The sequence below is a fragment of the Corvus brachyrhynchos genome, unplaced genomic scaffold (genome assembly GCF_000691975.1).
Source record: "Corvus brachyrhynchos isolate BGI_N302 unplaced genomic scaffold, ASM69197v1 scaffold1, whole genome shotgun sequence".
In the NCBI taxonomy this organism is placed as follows: Eukaryota; Metazoa; Chordata; class Aves; order Passeriformes; family Corvidae; genus Corvus; species Corvus brachyrhynchos.
The window spans coordinates 4,700,757-4,717,586 of NW_008237222.1; the positions used below are offsets into that span (position 1 = coordinate 4,700,757).

Genomic DNA, 16,830 nt, shown 5'->3' on the forward strand with positions numbered 1-16,830 from the left:
GCCATGCTCAAGTTAAGGATTTTAAAAGACATAATCCATTATTAAGCAAGAAAGGTTTATCAGGCCTTACTGTTTCACAGACCAGGTACAAGATTTTATGCACAGTATTTGTTGTTTGCCAAGTACCAGAAGAAGCATTTTCACAGAAGAAAGAAAATGGTACTTGTCTGGTAGTGTCCTTTGGTGTTTACAAGTCCTTGATTCTAGGTAAATTGAAATACACAAACAGGTCAGTTGGCTTCCTGTATTCATCAGCTACATTGCGCCAGGCTGGTGAAGGGAGTTAGAAAGAGTATGAGGCACTTTCATACATTTTCCCTCTGACTGTGAAAGAGATTGGCACAGTGACACTATTAAGTTAGTGATTTAGTAATCCAAAATGGGCATATAAAGAAGTTTTGAAATGTTAGGTCTGGCTCTCTGGGCAGATGAGATATGGTTGATCAGATCAGCAGTTTAAGGCTCTGTTTTTCTTACATCAGGTGAAAGCAGATGAAGTTTGTGGTGAGGCTCTGCTGTCTTAAGTACTCACTGTCCTAGTCCACATTTTTTCATTTTCTGACCACTCTTTCAGCCACCTTCTGCTTCTGCAGTCATATTCTATCAGATTTCTTGTTATGACTGTCTCTGCTTTCTGGTGCACAGCAGGAGTACAAGGAACCACCTTATTTGTGCACGTTGGTTTTTTTTCACCTGTCTGAGGAAAATCTAAATAAATACATATAGAGAGAATATGAACAGAATATATATGTATGTTCTGTGTATTTCTAATATATGTTAGAAAGTTGGAATTGCCTCTTCATCTAAACTAGTACTAAGAGAGCAAAATCAGTTTCTGAACTACCTGATGTAATGAGATGAAGATGATACAAGTTTATTTTAATACAAGCTTATTTTAAGAAGAGTAATGCAGTGTTGTTCCTATATGGGCCGAAGTGAAAGCACTCTGTATGTTTTGCAGCTGTGTGTTTAGGTTCATTGAATGGCACTGCAGAGTGTGATGTGGGTAATACTGGAGTCTCACCTCATTGAGACCAGACTCAAAAACATCCTTTGAATGAGCTATATCTACATGTATTTTGTGGGCACCATCTTGGTGTGATGTTTCTTAAGAAAATTTTGGATGTTATTGTGAGATTTTTAAAATTTGATGTGTATGGTCTCAGAAAGTGCTTTATAATATGTGGCCTAAATATGTGCTACTGTTGGGTATGATTAGATGAGTATGTCATTTTCTCCTCTTGTTGAGAATTTAGTGCATATACTTAACTGATTTTTTTCCTCCTTCCTTAGCTTTCAGATGCTGATTCTTTTCCTGCCGTGTTCTGAGACTCCATAATTCTCTGTATTTTATAGTTACCTCAGTGATATTTATAGACAGTGATTGTTTCCCGTGGTGCCTTTCTGATGGTCCAGGTAAATGTACCTTTCTTGCTTCTCAAGGCCGGACAATATAGTTTGGTGCCTGTTAAGCCTTTTGCAAGCGTCCATCAGGTACAAATATATTTTTGATTTTTGGGATTTTCTGCTGAATGTTACCTCATAGTCTGTGTGCATACTGAGTAGTAAACCGTTGCAGAATAAGCTGGAGAGAACTCAATAATTTGCTTGTCAGGCAGTGAAGTTTGGAAAGAAATTAAAATCTGCTGGCACTCTTTAAATAGTTTGCACTATTGATGGCTACTTTGGCATGAGAAGCGCTGCCCTCTGACTTGGTTTCAGACAGTACATGCACACAGGATTGTGACAGGATTGGGATGCATGGTTTTACAAAGCAACACTCCAAACTTGCAGCTTGAGAATTTTTGCAGTAATGGAGAAATACCTGAGTTTAAGTGAGCTATTTGTAGTACCAGCAGCAGTGAAGCTGAAGCTCCAACTATGACCTATATATCCAGGCTTCCAGCTGGGCTTGTGCCATATGAGCTGAAGCTTGTGTGACAGTACTTCCCCTATTAATGGTGTCTGACTTAGCTGGATTAAAGGGAGACATGTGTTGTGTTAAACTGTACTTTCTTCTACGCTTAACTTCTAAAGTCTAAAAAAAACCTGTATGGATGGTTGGGCCCATGATTGGGCTGTGACATTACTAAATCGATGTACCTTTTTTCCCCTTATTTCTTTCCTTCTGCTCATTTCACTTCAGTGGCTTTTGGCCTTGTACTCCGCTTTGTGTACCATTGCTCTAAGTAGAGTTTGTCTCTTCTTTCTGTGAATTGGTATGAGCTTCATTGCAACATTTATTTACAGATACTAAATAGTCATGGAATAGGATTCCATGTGCTAGAACACAGCATGAGAAGGACTGTAATTTTGGATCGTGAAATTATTGTCATGTTTATCTTACTACTTTCCAACAGTGGACTCTGTTGCTGTTTGCCTCTATTCTACATCAAGATCACTTTTATTCTGGAATAATTACTATGCATTTAGGAGATAAATCAGTTTCCCTCCCTCAAATCTCCAGTGCTGCTTAATATGTGTAAGTCTGCAGATGTTGTAAGAAAGCTGGTTTTTACTTACTAGATTTCATATCAAATGTGAGGCTGTTGAAGTATGTAGTAGAGGCTAGAACCTAAAAGAGATTGTTCATGAAGTACTGCAGTACTGTTTACAGCTTCTTACTGAGTTTCTAGACTAATGAGAAAATGCTCCAAGGGATGTTGTCTGGGGAGGACAGTGCAAATCTGCCATTTGAAAAAATATTTGTGTAGTAAAGGAATCATGAAATAGGAGCTGGAGATTTAAGTCTCAGTTACCTTAGATGGGATTACTAATGTGGAAAAGGTGAAGGAGATGTTAGTCTGTGGCATAAGAAACATGTTGACATCATTTTATATTCTTGAACAGAAACCACATGCTGGAACGTTCATGTATTTGTGACTTGGAGATAAAGCATATGAACTGAGGAGTGATGCTCGTAATCCTGTGTGCTCACAAAGTGTAAACCTAGCCCTGCAAAACTGTGATGTTCGTTTAAAAGATAAACAAGTCCAGGTCTCTTTTCTGTTTGTCTTCTGGGTTTTGTAAATTTTTAGATTTTTGGGCTCAGGCCCTCTTCTACAAACACAAAGGCTTGAGGCAGATTTTTTTGTTTTAAGTGAAAGCGGATGTTCTTACATAATTGCATGATTTCAGGACCATGGTTTCAGAAAAAGTAAAAAAACGAATATTACATGTTTTACAGAGAAGTAATGAGAGTTGGCTATTCCACTTGAGCATGGCTCACACGGAAAAACTGTTGTGCTTCTGATTTCCATATGAAAATGAGTCTTTGAAAGCACCAAGGGGGTACATGGAACCAAAAATTATACTAAATGGTTGACTTCAAAGCCTGACTTCATCCAGAGGTTTTTAACACTGTTGGAGGGGGTTTTTTTGAGAGCTTAGTAGGTGCAACTTGAATTAATTTTTCAAAATTCAACTTCCTTCCAAAATAAAAACAAAATTCAGAGAATTAACTGGCAGATTGCAGCTTGTGGCATCAACAGCCTGATTTTTATAAGGGCTGGGTAGGACGTCTGAGTTCCTTGAAAATTTTGGCTTGCTTATACTGAACTCTCTTGGGTATTCTGGCCTCAGAAAGGTCACCAAAGAGGCCTTAAGGCCTCTGCCTTATCGCAGCATCTTTGAATTTCACCTGTTTGTCTTGGTTAAAGGAGCTTTTTGGACAAAGCACAGGAAAACTCACTGTTGGAAACAATCCTAAGTTGGCATGGGTGGAATAAATGTTTGAGTAGGTCTTTTTACAACTGCCTTCCATAATTTTCCTTCTATATCTAGAAAGAGAAGCTGCTAAGTAAGGAAATGAAGCCATGCCCAACTTCATTTTATGCCTTTCTCTGGTCTTAATATGACTTGAAGTCTGCTGTTGCTCTGCTATCTCATGCCCATTTGTTTCTAGAAAAACAGTTTGTTTGACTTAATCTTAGCCTGGTATAGTTTCTGTGCTATTTCAACTTGGAGAATGTAACAGTTTTACTGGAGGGTTAAAATCCCTATTTGGATGGGGTATATTTTAAATATTAAGTTTCCTCTCCTTATCCATGCATTTGGGAAAAAAGAATGGTGTGTGCCAATACAGCTGCTTTTAAATGAGCCATGCTGAAGCTTTTACTGAAGTAGAAGGGATTCAAAAGCCTATTATTATGCATTAACTGTACTGAAGGCACAATAGCACAGTTATGTTTAACATGCACTTCTGTTCTGAATGATAGCTGCTGTGGCAGCTCTTGTGGTTGCTTATTTCTTTCTTCTTAGTGCTTTCTGCATGTGATCTGTTCAGTTTTCAAGTAACCTGGTAGCTTTTCTGGCTACCAGCTGTTCAAGCTTAATCTGTGGTCTGGCTTGGATCAAGTCAATTTTGCCAGTCATTTTGCCATTTGAATGTGGTTGTCACTTCTACTGAGGGTGTACCAGGCAGGAAATAGCCTCATATTCTGTGTTATTTGAGGTCTGTCTCCAACGTGTGTAAGGAGGTAGTAACCACCCTGAAGAAAGACAGGCAGAAGGAGCTCAGTTGTACAGAAGAGTACTTTTGTAGTCATTTTGCAAGCAGAGATGTTAATGGAAAAGGTTCCGTGATATTTTATGAGGAAAGATGTTATTTCCTGTCACTTCATTTATATCTGTTCATAGATGCAATCGTCCTTCTTACTAGCTCTGAAATGGTAGCCAGCTTTTACTTTTTGAAGGGCAGTTTTGATCCCATTGTTCACGTGGCATCAATGGAGTAATGTTGGAATGCACTAATAATGCATCCCTCTGCCAAATGAGGTCTTCAGATGTTCAGAGAAGAAGATTTCTACCTTGAACCAAATTCACTTAACTGATCCCTCTTGCTTGCATTTTCAAGCAGCACAGGGAAGATTTTCTTCCTGCTATGAAATTCTGTAGTGTGGGGAAATCTGTCAAGGGCAGCTTCTCTGGTGGTTGTTCCTTGTACACTGCTGAGAGAGTAATTTTTTGTGAACCAAGGGAAGAGATAGTGGCCTACTCTGATTGCCAAGCTATTTATTAGGCATAATGCAACAGTATATGTAAGAGCATACTCAGTAACAAAATTGGCGAGTTAATACCCAGTATGTGTAAAAGTGTCATTCTGTGCCAAATGGAGTGGGTCGTTTCAAAGGGGGTCACTAGTCCGCAGTGTCTTAAAGTTATGTTACACTTTTTGTAATCTTTTCAGTGAAGTGCTACGACTTGTCTGGTTGATTTTCAAAGCCTATTGTTACAGAAACCAGGTTGTCATTTTCCCCCTGGCAATACAGTCTATGAATAGATCTGTAGTGAAATCCCCTTGAAGATGCTATTGACATGTCAGACAAAGCAGCTTCTTCTTGGCGTTATTGTGAGGTGAACAAATTGAGTTTATAAGTGATGAGGCTGAACAATTAGCATAAATACTTTCCATCCTTTAGTTCTGGAAGAGATTTTTGAATCTGACTGGGAGTAAAAGAAAATTCAAAACAAGACCTTAATTGAGCTTGAGCTGATAATACCAAGACCTCATAGTGTGATGTTTGATTCTCCAGCTTGTTTGCAGCTGGAAGGCTTACCTGTGAAAAACACAAGGAATGATTCTTTTCTGTAGGGATGAAAAGTTGCCTGACCTTTTAATAACTGTCCTTTTTATGTGAGTCACAGTATTGATTGTTAATCCAGTCATTATCCTTTTTCCAAAAGGTGATCTTGCCAGGGACATCACTTTTTACCTGTATTTAAAAAGAACACAGCCAATCTGAGTCAAAAACCCAGCAGAGCCAGAGAGCTCTCTCCCTCATATGAAAGAAGATGCTGTAGACCATAGAAACCAGTGACTTTCAGGAAGAAAAAAATGAGAGGAAGGTGGAGAGGGGACATAAAATGTATGAAGCTCAGAATGGGAAACCAGAGGCAAATTCCATGTAGAAGACACAATTTTTTACTGGTAACTGATGTGTGTAGTTAATTCATAGAACAGTCAAGAGGTAGTAAAATTTAAACCTGTTCACATTATTCCACAGGGCTTATTCAGTTCTGAGAACCAGAATTATTCCCCCAGAGCTGGGAAATGACATGTTGTATCTGAAAAAGTTGCACCAGTGCTGGACCCTGCCAGTGTTTGAACTGCTTTGCCAGCCTTGGCTCAGAGTAGTGTAAACAGAGCTGAGGCAGTATGAGTCAGTAAGTAAAAAAGGGGAGAAGGTGAAAATTAATTTTAGTACCCTGGTTTAGGAATCTGAGGTGTAAAATAAAAGGGTTGGTGTCCATAGGTGGGGTTTTGAAGGATACATACATGTTTTGTCGGGAAAACAAGTGTCATAATAAGAGAAGATCCCAGAAGAGTTCAGAAGTTGTATGAATGGTCTTGGAGGCCAGGGAGAAAAAACCAAACAAAACATGATCCCAAACCTTGGGAACCTTTTAGAGTTATTTTGAGGACATTAAAACAACACAAAGCTAATACATGAAATGCTGCTCTCTGATTTGCTGATGCATCTTCATGTTGCACTACTTGTGTATCCTTGTGTCATCACTGACTCCCTGGATCAGGAACTGGGATTTCATTGTGCCTTTCAATTTTTTGGTTGACAGATAATTCTTAATGTGTTTTTTCATTATTTGACATTGACTTAATGAGTACAAATACTTTTCTTTTTTTATAAAAGAGAAAAGAAACTCAGTGTAAGTCCAGGATTTAATAAGGTCTTAATTCTACTTTCTATTGTAGCTAATCCAGTCTTGTACAGATATTTTCATAACTTCATACTGATGGAAAGAGAGTAATATATATATACCATAAATATACCATTCTTTACAATCATGTATTAAATGGATTTAATGGTTGGGAGTTGAGTCAGTTATTTGCTTCATAAGCTGCCACTTTACCGTTGCACATATAGTCACACTTGGGAGTCCTCTTTTGATTGAGCAATGCAGATTGAATTAATATACCAGAGAGATAAAATTTTCTCATAATTCTACTGTTTATGAGGTGAGGGGTATGGAGGAGGATGCTTAGTGTGCCTCCTGCCAGATGGTACTTTTCCTGCAAATAGAAAGCTTGATCTTTGGCATCATGTAGTTTTACATGGATGCACAAATGCCTCTTGAAGAAGTTGGGTGGTGTTTCAGATAATTTCTTTGCACTTCATTTGGATGCCTTATTGTTGCCCAGGTAGTATAATCCATGAGACGAGTTTACTAAAGAATTATGTCTACAGAAGCATCCTTGTAGAATTTTTCAAATAAACATGTATTTCTTTGAATAACCCATTCCTGATTTGCTGTAAGACTGCTGCATGGGTTATTATCCAGCAGAAGCTGAACTGAGCATTTGGGGGAAAACCCACAAGTCATCCTGCTACAGAAAACTGGAAACAGCTGTCTAATGGGAATGGGAGCTTAAAGCTCGGTAATTCTAATTTTTTTCCAGATGGCATCCAACATTATCAGTGAACTGTTCTTTATTTCTTCTTTGGTCCTCGTAAGATTTATATGTTACCTGCTTTCATGTTTAGATGCACTTGCCCAGTGTACCATTTTTCTTCACTGACAATTTAGTTAAGGGCATACTACCTTGTGATTTTATGAAGAGTTCTTTTAAAATTTGAGATTTATGTTTATGTTTTTCATTTTTTTTAGGCTTCCTGTAATTCTTTAGAAAATATACCTTTAATGTACCCTGGAACATTTGTGATTTTCTAATGACTATTCAAATCCATTATATCTAATTTGGGAAGTATTATTAAAAAGTATATCATATGACACGTTTTATATTTGAGTAAACTAGTTTCACTGTGATGGTAAGATCTTTGGGTTTGACTTTGTTTCCAGTATTGACACTACATTACGTAACTAAAGTCCATACTTTTCTATGAGCAAAAGCTACCTGCTTTTCTTTTCTCAAGTACACAGTTAGCATCACAATATTGTCAGTGCACAGGTTGTGCAAGAGGATCAGATGAGTGTATTATGTCATTCCCTGAGACTATTACCTACATGTTCTGAGGTCAGCACTGTCCTTCTGAGACTGTACCACTTGCACCCGAGCTAATGGGTGAAACAAGACAGGGGACCGACCCTTTTGACATTCATGGTACAGCCAATATGGGAGGATGCTTTCCAAGTTGCTAACCATCTTTCTGTAAGGATCTTCCAACTGCACTGATTTTGAAGAGCAGTACGGGCTAAAATCACAAATGTTTTAAAAGCAAGAGTAGTTCTAAGACATGCTTATCCTATTTATTGCGACTCAGCTGATATAGGACCCCTGCATTCAGGGCGATGTTGTTGGAAGGAGTGATGATTTTTTGGCTTTCAAACAAATCTAACAGATTAGTACAGAATTATAAATTAGTGCAGTTTGAAGTACCATGAAGTCTGCTGCAAGTTCAACTCCTGTCAAAAACTGTTGACATTTTGCTGCTGACACCAGGTAATGATGCATGCATTTGCTTGACAGGTACAAAGAAGCTCACTCCTGCACACAGTGATGAGTTTGTTTCCTGTCACTGAGGCACAATTGCATGTGTATGAACACAACCGCTGGCCTGGGGAAGATGAAGATCTGGAATGTGGAAAGGGAATTGTACATAAGCAGAAATACACTTACGTGCAGAGGTGCCTAAAGCTGTTTGCAGTGCTTAAACAGATGACACAAACTTGAAATATTCAAGCTGGCTTGTGAATATGATTATTGAAGGGGTTAAAGGGGAAGTATGTAATTCTGTCTTCTGTCTATCCTTCATCCCCTTACAGCTCTTCTCAGGGTGAGTCTGATGATCAGCAATCCCTAAATGCCGGGGTGAAGGGGTAGGCATTGCAATCTGTAGCTGTAATGTGTCCTGACGGGACAAGAGGAGCAAGATGTAGGCATTAAAGGGGGTGGTGAGCTTTTGTGTACATCTTGTACCTAACCCTCTTCCTGCAAAGGCAGAGCTGATCGGACACAGCCTTCAAAAATCTACAGATCCATTTTCCTTGTGAGGAGCAACATTAAGAGTTGTAGCGGGCTTGAACGCTTAGCAGGTGTTAAGAGTTGGTGTGTTTGTTGTGAGTAAATCAACTGCTAATAAGGTGAAGAAATCACATGTCAAGGCAGGTTATAAAACCACAGATCCACGTGGTTGTTGAGATGATTGTCAGGCTTAGGGGATTCTGAAACTCAACTTCATTGGCAGTCTGCCTGTCAGAGCATGGGTAAGGCATGTGGAAACAATGCTCCCACGGTACCCAGAATTAATCTGCTAACAGCCTAAGTCAGGGCAGGTGTCACCGGCATGCCGGGGTTGCCCCAGCTGCTTCGTGCCAGGTCTTTGCTCCAGAGCCATGTAGGCGGCTTGTGCTGTGCAGCTGCTCTTATATTCTGTTCTGAGGCATGCTGTTTGCAAGCCTTGTATAGCTCTTTAGCCACAGGCAGCTCAGCCAGAGCTTTTTATCAAAGGTGAATCATCCTTTCTGTCATGCCAGAATGAAGGATTTTTTTATCTCCATGAGTCAGAGAAAAAGGTGGTGATGTCCCCTCCAAGTCATAACTGGATTAAGCTGCTTTTGTTTCCCCACTCGTTTAATGATTGGAGAGAGGGAACAAGCTACAGAATGATGGCAATTTCAGTATAGGCTTGCCTTTCTTGGTGCCCTCTCTTCCTCCTGAGATCTGTGCTGGATAAGATGAGCTGCAGGAGCCGTGAGTTTGCAACGGTACCAGCAGGATAAATATTTCTGTATTTCTATCTGGTTTTAAGATGATGGGTGTATGTTCCCCTCCTTTTTTTGGCAAAGGTTAGCCCCATTAGATGTACTGCTTTTCGTTTAATCTCCTTCTCCCATCTGTTCTGTCTCTTTTCAGTAGAAACCAAGGAGATGTAGCTCCCACTCAGACAGCCAGATAACTCCCTCTCCCCTACACAAGAAAATATCTCTGTGTGAGGCAGAGCAGTGCCTTGCTGTGCACACACATCAGATTGTACCATGAGGGCAGACTGCTCTCTCAAACTCTGATAATGTCATATTCCCTCTGTCAGCTTATACGGACGAGGGAATGCCACTGCTCCCTTCAGTTACATCTTGTTGAATCCCCAGGCCTAAGATAGGACCCAAGGGAATCCAAACAGCTTTTTTTCTGAGAAACCAGGTTATCACAGCAGTAGGTAAGGAAAACAAATAGTTTAAAATACTAAAGCCATGATATAGCTAGTAAATAAAGAACAGTGCATGTAGATAAGGTATACAGAATTTATAGATGAGAGTTAGACCAAACCTATGGTTATTTGGATAATAAAGCCATAAAGACAGCAAATGTTTATACTGTAAAACTCCATACTGTACCTTGGAACTCACTGGTAGGTGGCCATTTCATTAAGGAGGAAATCTTGCCTACCAAGCTCCAGAGCTTTGGTTAATTTCCCTGACTTTTAAAGAAGATCTTGAATTGTCTCCTTGTGAGAACAGCTACACACCGTGAGTTCTTTGTAGAGAGGAGCATTATCTTTGAGAAAAGCTGTCTTCATGTTAATTCATGTAATACTACCTCTGTGAGACAAGCAGGTATTTATTGCAGGTAGTTACTTATTACTAATACTATTATCACCAGAATATACTGTTACCACTGTCTATGAAGCAGGGCAGTTTGCAGTAAAGCTGCTTTGCTTTTGTTTTGTGACCAGATGCCTAGGCTCATTTTTATTTTCTGGTTCTTACCCTTGATGTCCTTGGGACTTCTGATTTCCTGTTTGGTATTAACTTCAGATAAGTAAAGTCACCTTAGAAAGATTAGAAAAATGGTGATTTTTATTCATGCTTCTTGAAACCTCAGTTGATACTAACTTAATCTTTTTTAGCATTGTACTGTGAAATACTATACAGTCAAGTGAGATTACTGGGTAGGTAATAGCTTCCCAGATGACCAATCCATTTTGCCAAGTTAGGGGACAGGGATATATTCCTTGTGCTGTATGGTGGCAGTAAGGGGATGGCACTTCTGGCACAAACACCTGTGATGGGAGCTGCATGTCTTTGCATCCGATTATGTGTAAAGATCAACCTCATGCAGGGTCTTGTTATCATTGTTAGAGACTCGGGCCAGGGCTCTGTTCTTTCCTTTCCTATGAGTATTCTCACAGCCACAGCTTGAATGGAGGAGACAGAGGACAAAATGGGGGTTGGAATGAGAAAAGTCGTGTGTGTGTCCTGAATACATCCATGTGGGCATGGTATTTTAGGCAGTGATGTAAAAGCAACCATATTGTGTAAGGTGCCAGCACCTGGAGATCTGGGTCTTTTCTCCCACAGGAGAAGTTTCCTTATTGCTTTTTTAGTTACTAATCACTTTGGTTAATACTAGTTTTTAATAGGCAGAATTTATTAAAAAAACACATGCTTTGTATGCTTACTAATTTTTTACCATACATTATTTCATGTGGTGGAGAATAACTTCTCTGAAAAATTTTCCTTTTGTCAGTTAATGAATTTGACAAGAAGGTTTTAAAGCTGATGGTATTTCAGTCTTACTCCAGAAGAGTATTCTGCTCTCATGGAGGGAATGATATTACATGGAGGGGGGAATGGTATTTTACTATACTAGATATTACTATATATAGCAGTGTATTGCTACAAGAAACCTCCTTGACTGTTACATGCGTATATGCTTCTGTTGGCATCTTAAAACGTTTATAAAACATATTAAATAGATTGAAGCGTTGCAGATTGCTGCATCTTGACCAGTAGTCTGTACTGTGTTCCTGTAAGAGTAAGAATGTCAACTGTGATTACATAGTGTCTCAAAACTACAGAGCAGTAAAGAAATTCTGAAGTGGCAAGCTGTAATGTAATACATCAGAAGAGACACTTTTTGTTTGGTCATGTTTCTACAGATGCATCCTTATTTTTCATTCTTCCACTTATACACGCTGTACATTTTTAAAAAAAATATATATATAATTTTCTTTCAGCCATTAATGAGTTTCCTGAAGATTTATTTACAAATAAAGAACGTCAGCAAGGAGGAATTCTGCTTCATATCATTGCTGTAAGTTTTCCTCTACTGTGCTTCATTTTTGTTTTCCTTTTATGTTACTTACTCTCTTTTTTTTAATAAGATACTAATCATTATAGTGACCTTACTAAGCAGAGTTCTGTATGTATCAACAAGTTCTTAATACTTTGATTTGAGTATTTCTAATATGTCTATATGAGTACAAATTCTTAAAAGGTAACACCTTGGGGACGTGGTATAGTGGTGGACTTGATACTGTCAGATTAAGGGTTGGACTTGATGATCTTAAGGATCTTTTCCAACCTAAGTGATTCTATTACACTATGATTCAAGAAAATGATGCAAGTCTGAATGCAGTGCCTATTCATTCATCCCCTTGGAGATAAATCCTGGCAGAATGGATCACATGACTTGTATTTCATGTTGTGTAAACAGAGTGTGGGATTCCTTTGTTGATGACATCGAGCATGATGTGGAAGTTTCTCGAGTCTCTTTCTCTTCTTTTGTGCCTCTATGCAGTAGATGCAATTGTAATTTTAAAAAAACCCAAACCAACCCTGAAGAATGTGGAAAATACCTTGTGGAGTTTTATTTTCTATTGTAGTAAAAACAAAGCAAGTGAGGCCTGCAGGCTCCTGGTTATCATTTCCAACTCAGGGAGGGTAAAGTAAGAAAGAGCTGTGTTTGATGGACAACAGCAGGATTAGGCCCACTGCATGGGCACAGCACATAAAGCTGCGTAAGACAGTGGGAGAACCACATGTATGCAGGGAAAAAGGATAATTCCTATGAGTTTTTGGTGTAGTGATCCATGGCCAGGGTCCACTTATTTCCAGGTGTAATTGTTTCCTGAATATTGTTAATCAGCCTGGTTTTACTTTCTGTTTAATTACTTGGTCTGATAGTTAGTTAAAAATATAGAGCATGGCTACATAACTTTGTAAGCTTTACCCGTTACTTTTTGTTTTATGAAATCTATTGTGGCATCCTGTTCTGTCAAAGTATGGTACCTTTCATATTTTAGGGTCTGACAAACATTCTTGTTCTAAATGAGATCTTAATTCAAGAATCTGGTTTTACGTCATAAATTTATCAACAGGGAGATTTTTATTTGGAATAGAATAAAAATTGAAGCTGTATATTTCTGCTAATTTGAATAAAGGTAGCATTGCCTTTTTTCCTCTTTTCACGTACAGGAAAAATCTGAAGTATCCCTGAATTTGTTTTCTTTATAGGCTCTATATATGTTCTATGCTTTGGCCATAGTATGTGATGACTTCTTTGTTCCATCCTTGGAGAAAATTTGTGAGGTATGTTAAAGAACCTCATTACTCTTTTAGAAATTTATTTAGAGAATATTATTTAGAGAACCAAAAATTTTGTGTCATCGTTGTGACATTCCTGTCAACTTTTTGGCATTGATCCTTTTCAAATGATTTGAGCTTCCATCAAAAAATGAACCAGTGGTCTGTGCATACTTGTTCCTCTGGCCACACTCAACCAGAAAAAAATCAAATATTTAATGAGATCGGATGGCAAAGCCTACTCTTAAATACCTGAAGCATGTAACTAGGAGAAGTATGGGTTATGGATGAATTGGGTTTATTATTGTACTCCTTTTTTTAAAAGTAACTTCTGAAAAGATATCGTAGATAGAAAAAGGAATGTGTTGGCTATGCAAATCTTATTGCACATCTACCACTGTATCAGCAAGGAGAGAGGAAGTATATGTGGTCCTACCATAAAGTGGAGAAAAGGGAAAATGCATGAGAAAAGTATGCACCTTGGATATGGCATGAGAATACTTACTTTAAATGCAAAAAACCCAAAACCCAAAACAAAAACGTAATGCCTTTACATAATTTTTGAAAAGACTTGGCAAAATTACGTGTAGGATTCTGAGTTGATTGCGACAGGTTAGAATTTATACATGGCATGTAAATGTTGTGTTTAGTAGTGAACAAAATGAGTACATAATACAAATGTAGATTTTAACTCCTTTCTAAATGAAAATCTCACCTCCTTTTTGCTTTTAAACAAAAATAAGAGTGATCATTTTCTGAAAAACTCCTGGGGGGTTTTGTAGCTAATTAAAAAGTCTGTTTTCCTATGACTAAACATACTACGTTGGTCCTTGATGTTACTATGAGGTACAAACTTACACTTATCAGTAGAAGAACAAATAGAAAAATAACAGAGGTGATCAATAGTAGTAAAATACTCAGTTGGGATCTTTTCTTTCCCTTTCCAGGTGTTCTGTATTCAGCATGCACCTTAGACACCATATTTAAGTCATACCAGTTGGTTGTACCAATTACTGGTTACTGATCCTTCATAAAACCTTTACGTCTTGTCTCATGTTCTGCTGAACATTTAAACAGCTAAGAAGAGTTCAGATAGCACACTTAGGTTTGAGCTCCTGCAGCAGTATGACTGGTAATAGATGATGTTTGTGTTTTATGTTTTGTCAAGATGTGTAGGATGCCATTGTCATCAGCTTAACATGTTTTCAGGCAAACTGCTTGAAAAATACAGGATTTTTTTACTTCTCCTTTTGTCACTAGTTACTTTTCTGTCCTCAAAAGAAAAATAATGTACTAAAGATGAGCCTAGTGACTCTCAAAAAGGAAAAAGCTGCTCCATAAAACCGTGTTTATAGTTTGAGGGAAAGATCTTCAGACTGCTAAATTGATGCAACGCTTGTGCCACTTGTGGACCTGCTCATGTTTATGCTGGTCTGAGAACTCTATAACTCTAAGTTATCTATATCCTATTAGAGCTTAAGAGACACTGTCATAAAAATAGATCTCTCTGCCATACTGTGTCTCTCTGCCTCTCCGTGTCTAATTGGACTAATTTTATCTTTGTCAGTGGACTCACTGTTGATTAACAGAGTTGAAAAGTGAAGCCAGAATCAAGCCTGCTGTTTGTAGGATTTATTCACAAAGGTTATATTTTTCTGTTACGGATTTTTATTTTCAAATTTTAGAAGCCCTGAGAGTTGGGGAATTTAATGATTGTGTTTAGAGTTCCAAAGGTAAATTAATGAAAACAATTTGAGATGTTTACAATCTTTCTGAATGTGTAGAGATACTTTTCTGTAATCAGCTCCATGTAAGCCACAATTGACTATTCATTTACATACGTAACTATAAAACTCCACAATGTAGATACAGTATCAGTGCTGAAATTACCAATTGTTTTCTTCTAGAAACTACATTTGAGCGAAGATGTTGCTGGAGCCACATTCATGGCAGCAGGGAGCTCCACCCCAGAGCTGTTTGCATCTGTTATAGGTATGGAGCCCACACATAAGCTTTTTTGAGATCTGCTGCTGAAAAATCAGCAGCAGATCAAGCACAGGTACCCATTCTCCTGTCAATTTATAATCAGCAATTGCAGCTGTCAGCTAGTCTGTGGTTCATGGTGTAATTCACTACTCAAAATATCTCATAAAACTGTGAGTCTCCTCTCAAAACACAGAGAGGAATGTTTGATTCTGAACACAGGAAGCAAAAGAAGAGATTTACTGAAGTCCCCTGAGACGTAATTTGATATATTTGGAAAAAGATTAAGAGCAGCCCTGAGGAGAAAGACTTGGGGGGTGTTGGATGATGAGAAGCTCATCATGATCTGTCAATGTACAGCCAGTGTGTACTTGCAGCCCAGAAAACCAACTGTGTCCTGGGCTGCACCAAAAGCAGTGTGGCCAGTAGCTTGAGGGGGGTGATTCTGCCCCTCTACTCCACTCTTACGAGACCCCATCTAGAGGAAGACACCTTTAAAGGACATCTAGTTCAGCTGCCCTGCAGAGAGCAGCAACATTTCCAACTAGATCAGGTTGCTCAGAGCTCCATCCAACCTAATCCTGAATGTTTCCAGTAGTGGGGTCATCTTTGTGCCAGTGTTTCACCACTCTCATTGTAAAAAATTTATTCCTTTTATCTAGTCTAAATCTACCCTCTTTTAGTTTAAAACCATTACCCCTTGTCCTAGGGATCCTAAAAAGTTTGTCCTCCTTTCCTGTAAGATCCCTTTAAGTATTGAAGGGCTGTAACAAGGTCTCCTCAGAGCCTTCTCTTCTCCAGGCTGAACAAACACAACTCTCAGCCTTTCCTCAAGGAGACCACCCGCACTGCTCTGTCCTCAGCTGCCCTTTCTGAACAGTCCATAGTCCTTGATAGCAGCACTCCAGTTGTGGGATGTGTCTAACCAAATTTCAGTAATGCAACTAGGTTGTAGCTTTCTAGCAGCATGATGGCTTAAATTTGAAAAATCTTTAGTAAAGCCTTTGTAGGCTTTATCCTGACTGAGGTTTTTACAAACTTTAGGGAAATAGTATACAAAGGAATGCACCATAACCTCACATCCAACTTCCTGAAAAGCAGTGACTGTAAGCCTTTAAGGCTCCCTTTAGCAATCAAGTAACTTTAGCAAAAGTTGTTTGATTTCTCACCTTGGAGAAAGATTTCTGTGCTTTAAATAAATTCCATGCTTCTAATGTGACTGGAGATGTTTTATACTCGTTTGAATGGATTATTGCACAACTACCAACCAAGCTGTGAAACAGAGAACTTGCTGTTGAACTAACTAGTTAAGAAGTCATTTTATAAAAGTATATATGTATATAGAGGTTTTAAGCCAAAATTGGGGAGCTGCTAGCTAGACTAAAAGTGCAAATCATGACACAGAGAAGCGAGCCTTTATTATGAAACATATTTTGGTTAATCTTTGAAACAGTCTCTACTTCACAAGTAGTACATGTTCTGAGTGACTTAAAATTAAATGACAAAGGTAGTTATGTGTGTTTTGCTCCCTCTGCAGGTGTATTTATCACTCATGGAGAGGCAGGA

At 38.5% G+C, this 16,830-nt stretch overlaps 1 protein-coding gene across 1 annotated transcript in view; it reads left to right on the forward strand.

Annotated features, from left to right (window-relative positions):
• Positions 1–16,830, forward strand: part of SLC24A4 (solute carrier family 24 member 4) — a 99,563-nt gene that overhangs the window by 50,615 nt on the left and 32,118 nt on the right. Inside the window, 4 exon segments of the mRNA XM_008629716.2 lie at positions 11,934–12,010; positions 13,213–13,287; positions 15,189–15,273; positions 16,802–16,829. Coding sequence (XP_008627938.1) covers positions 11,934–12,010; positions 13,213–13,287; positions 15,189–15,273; positions 16,802–16,829 — 265 coding nt within the window.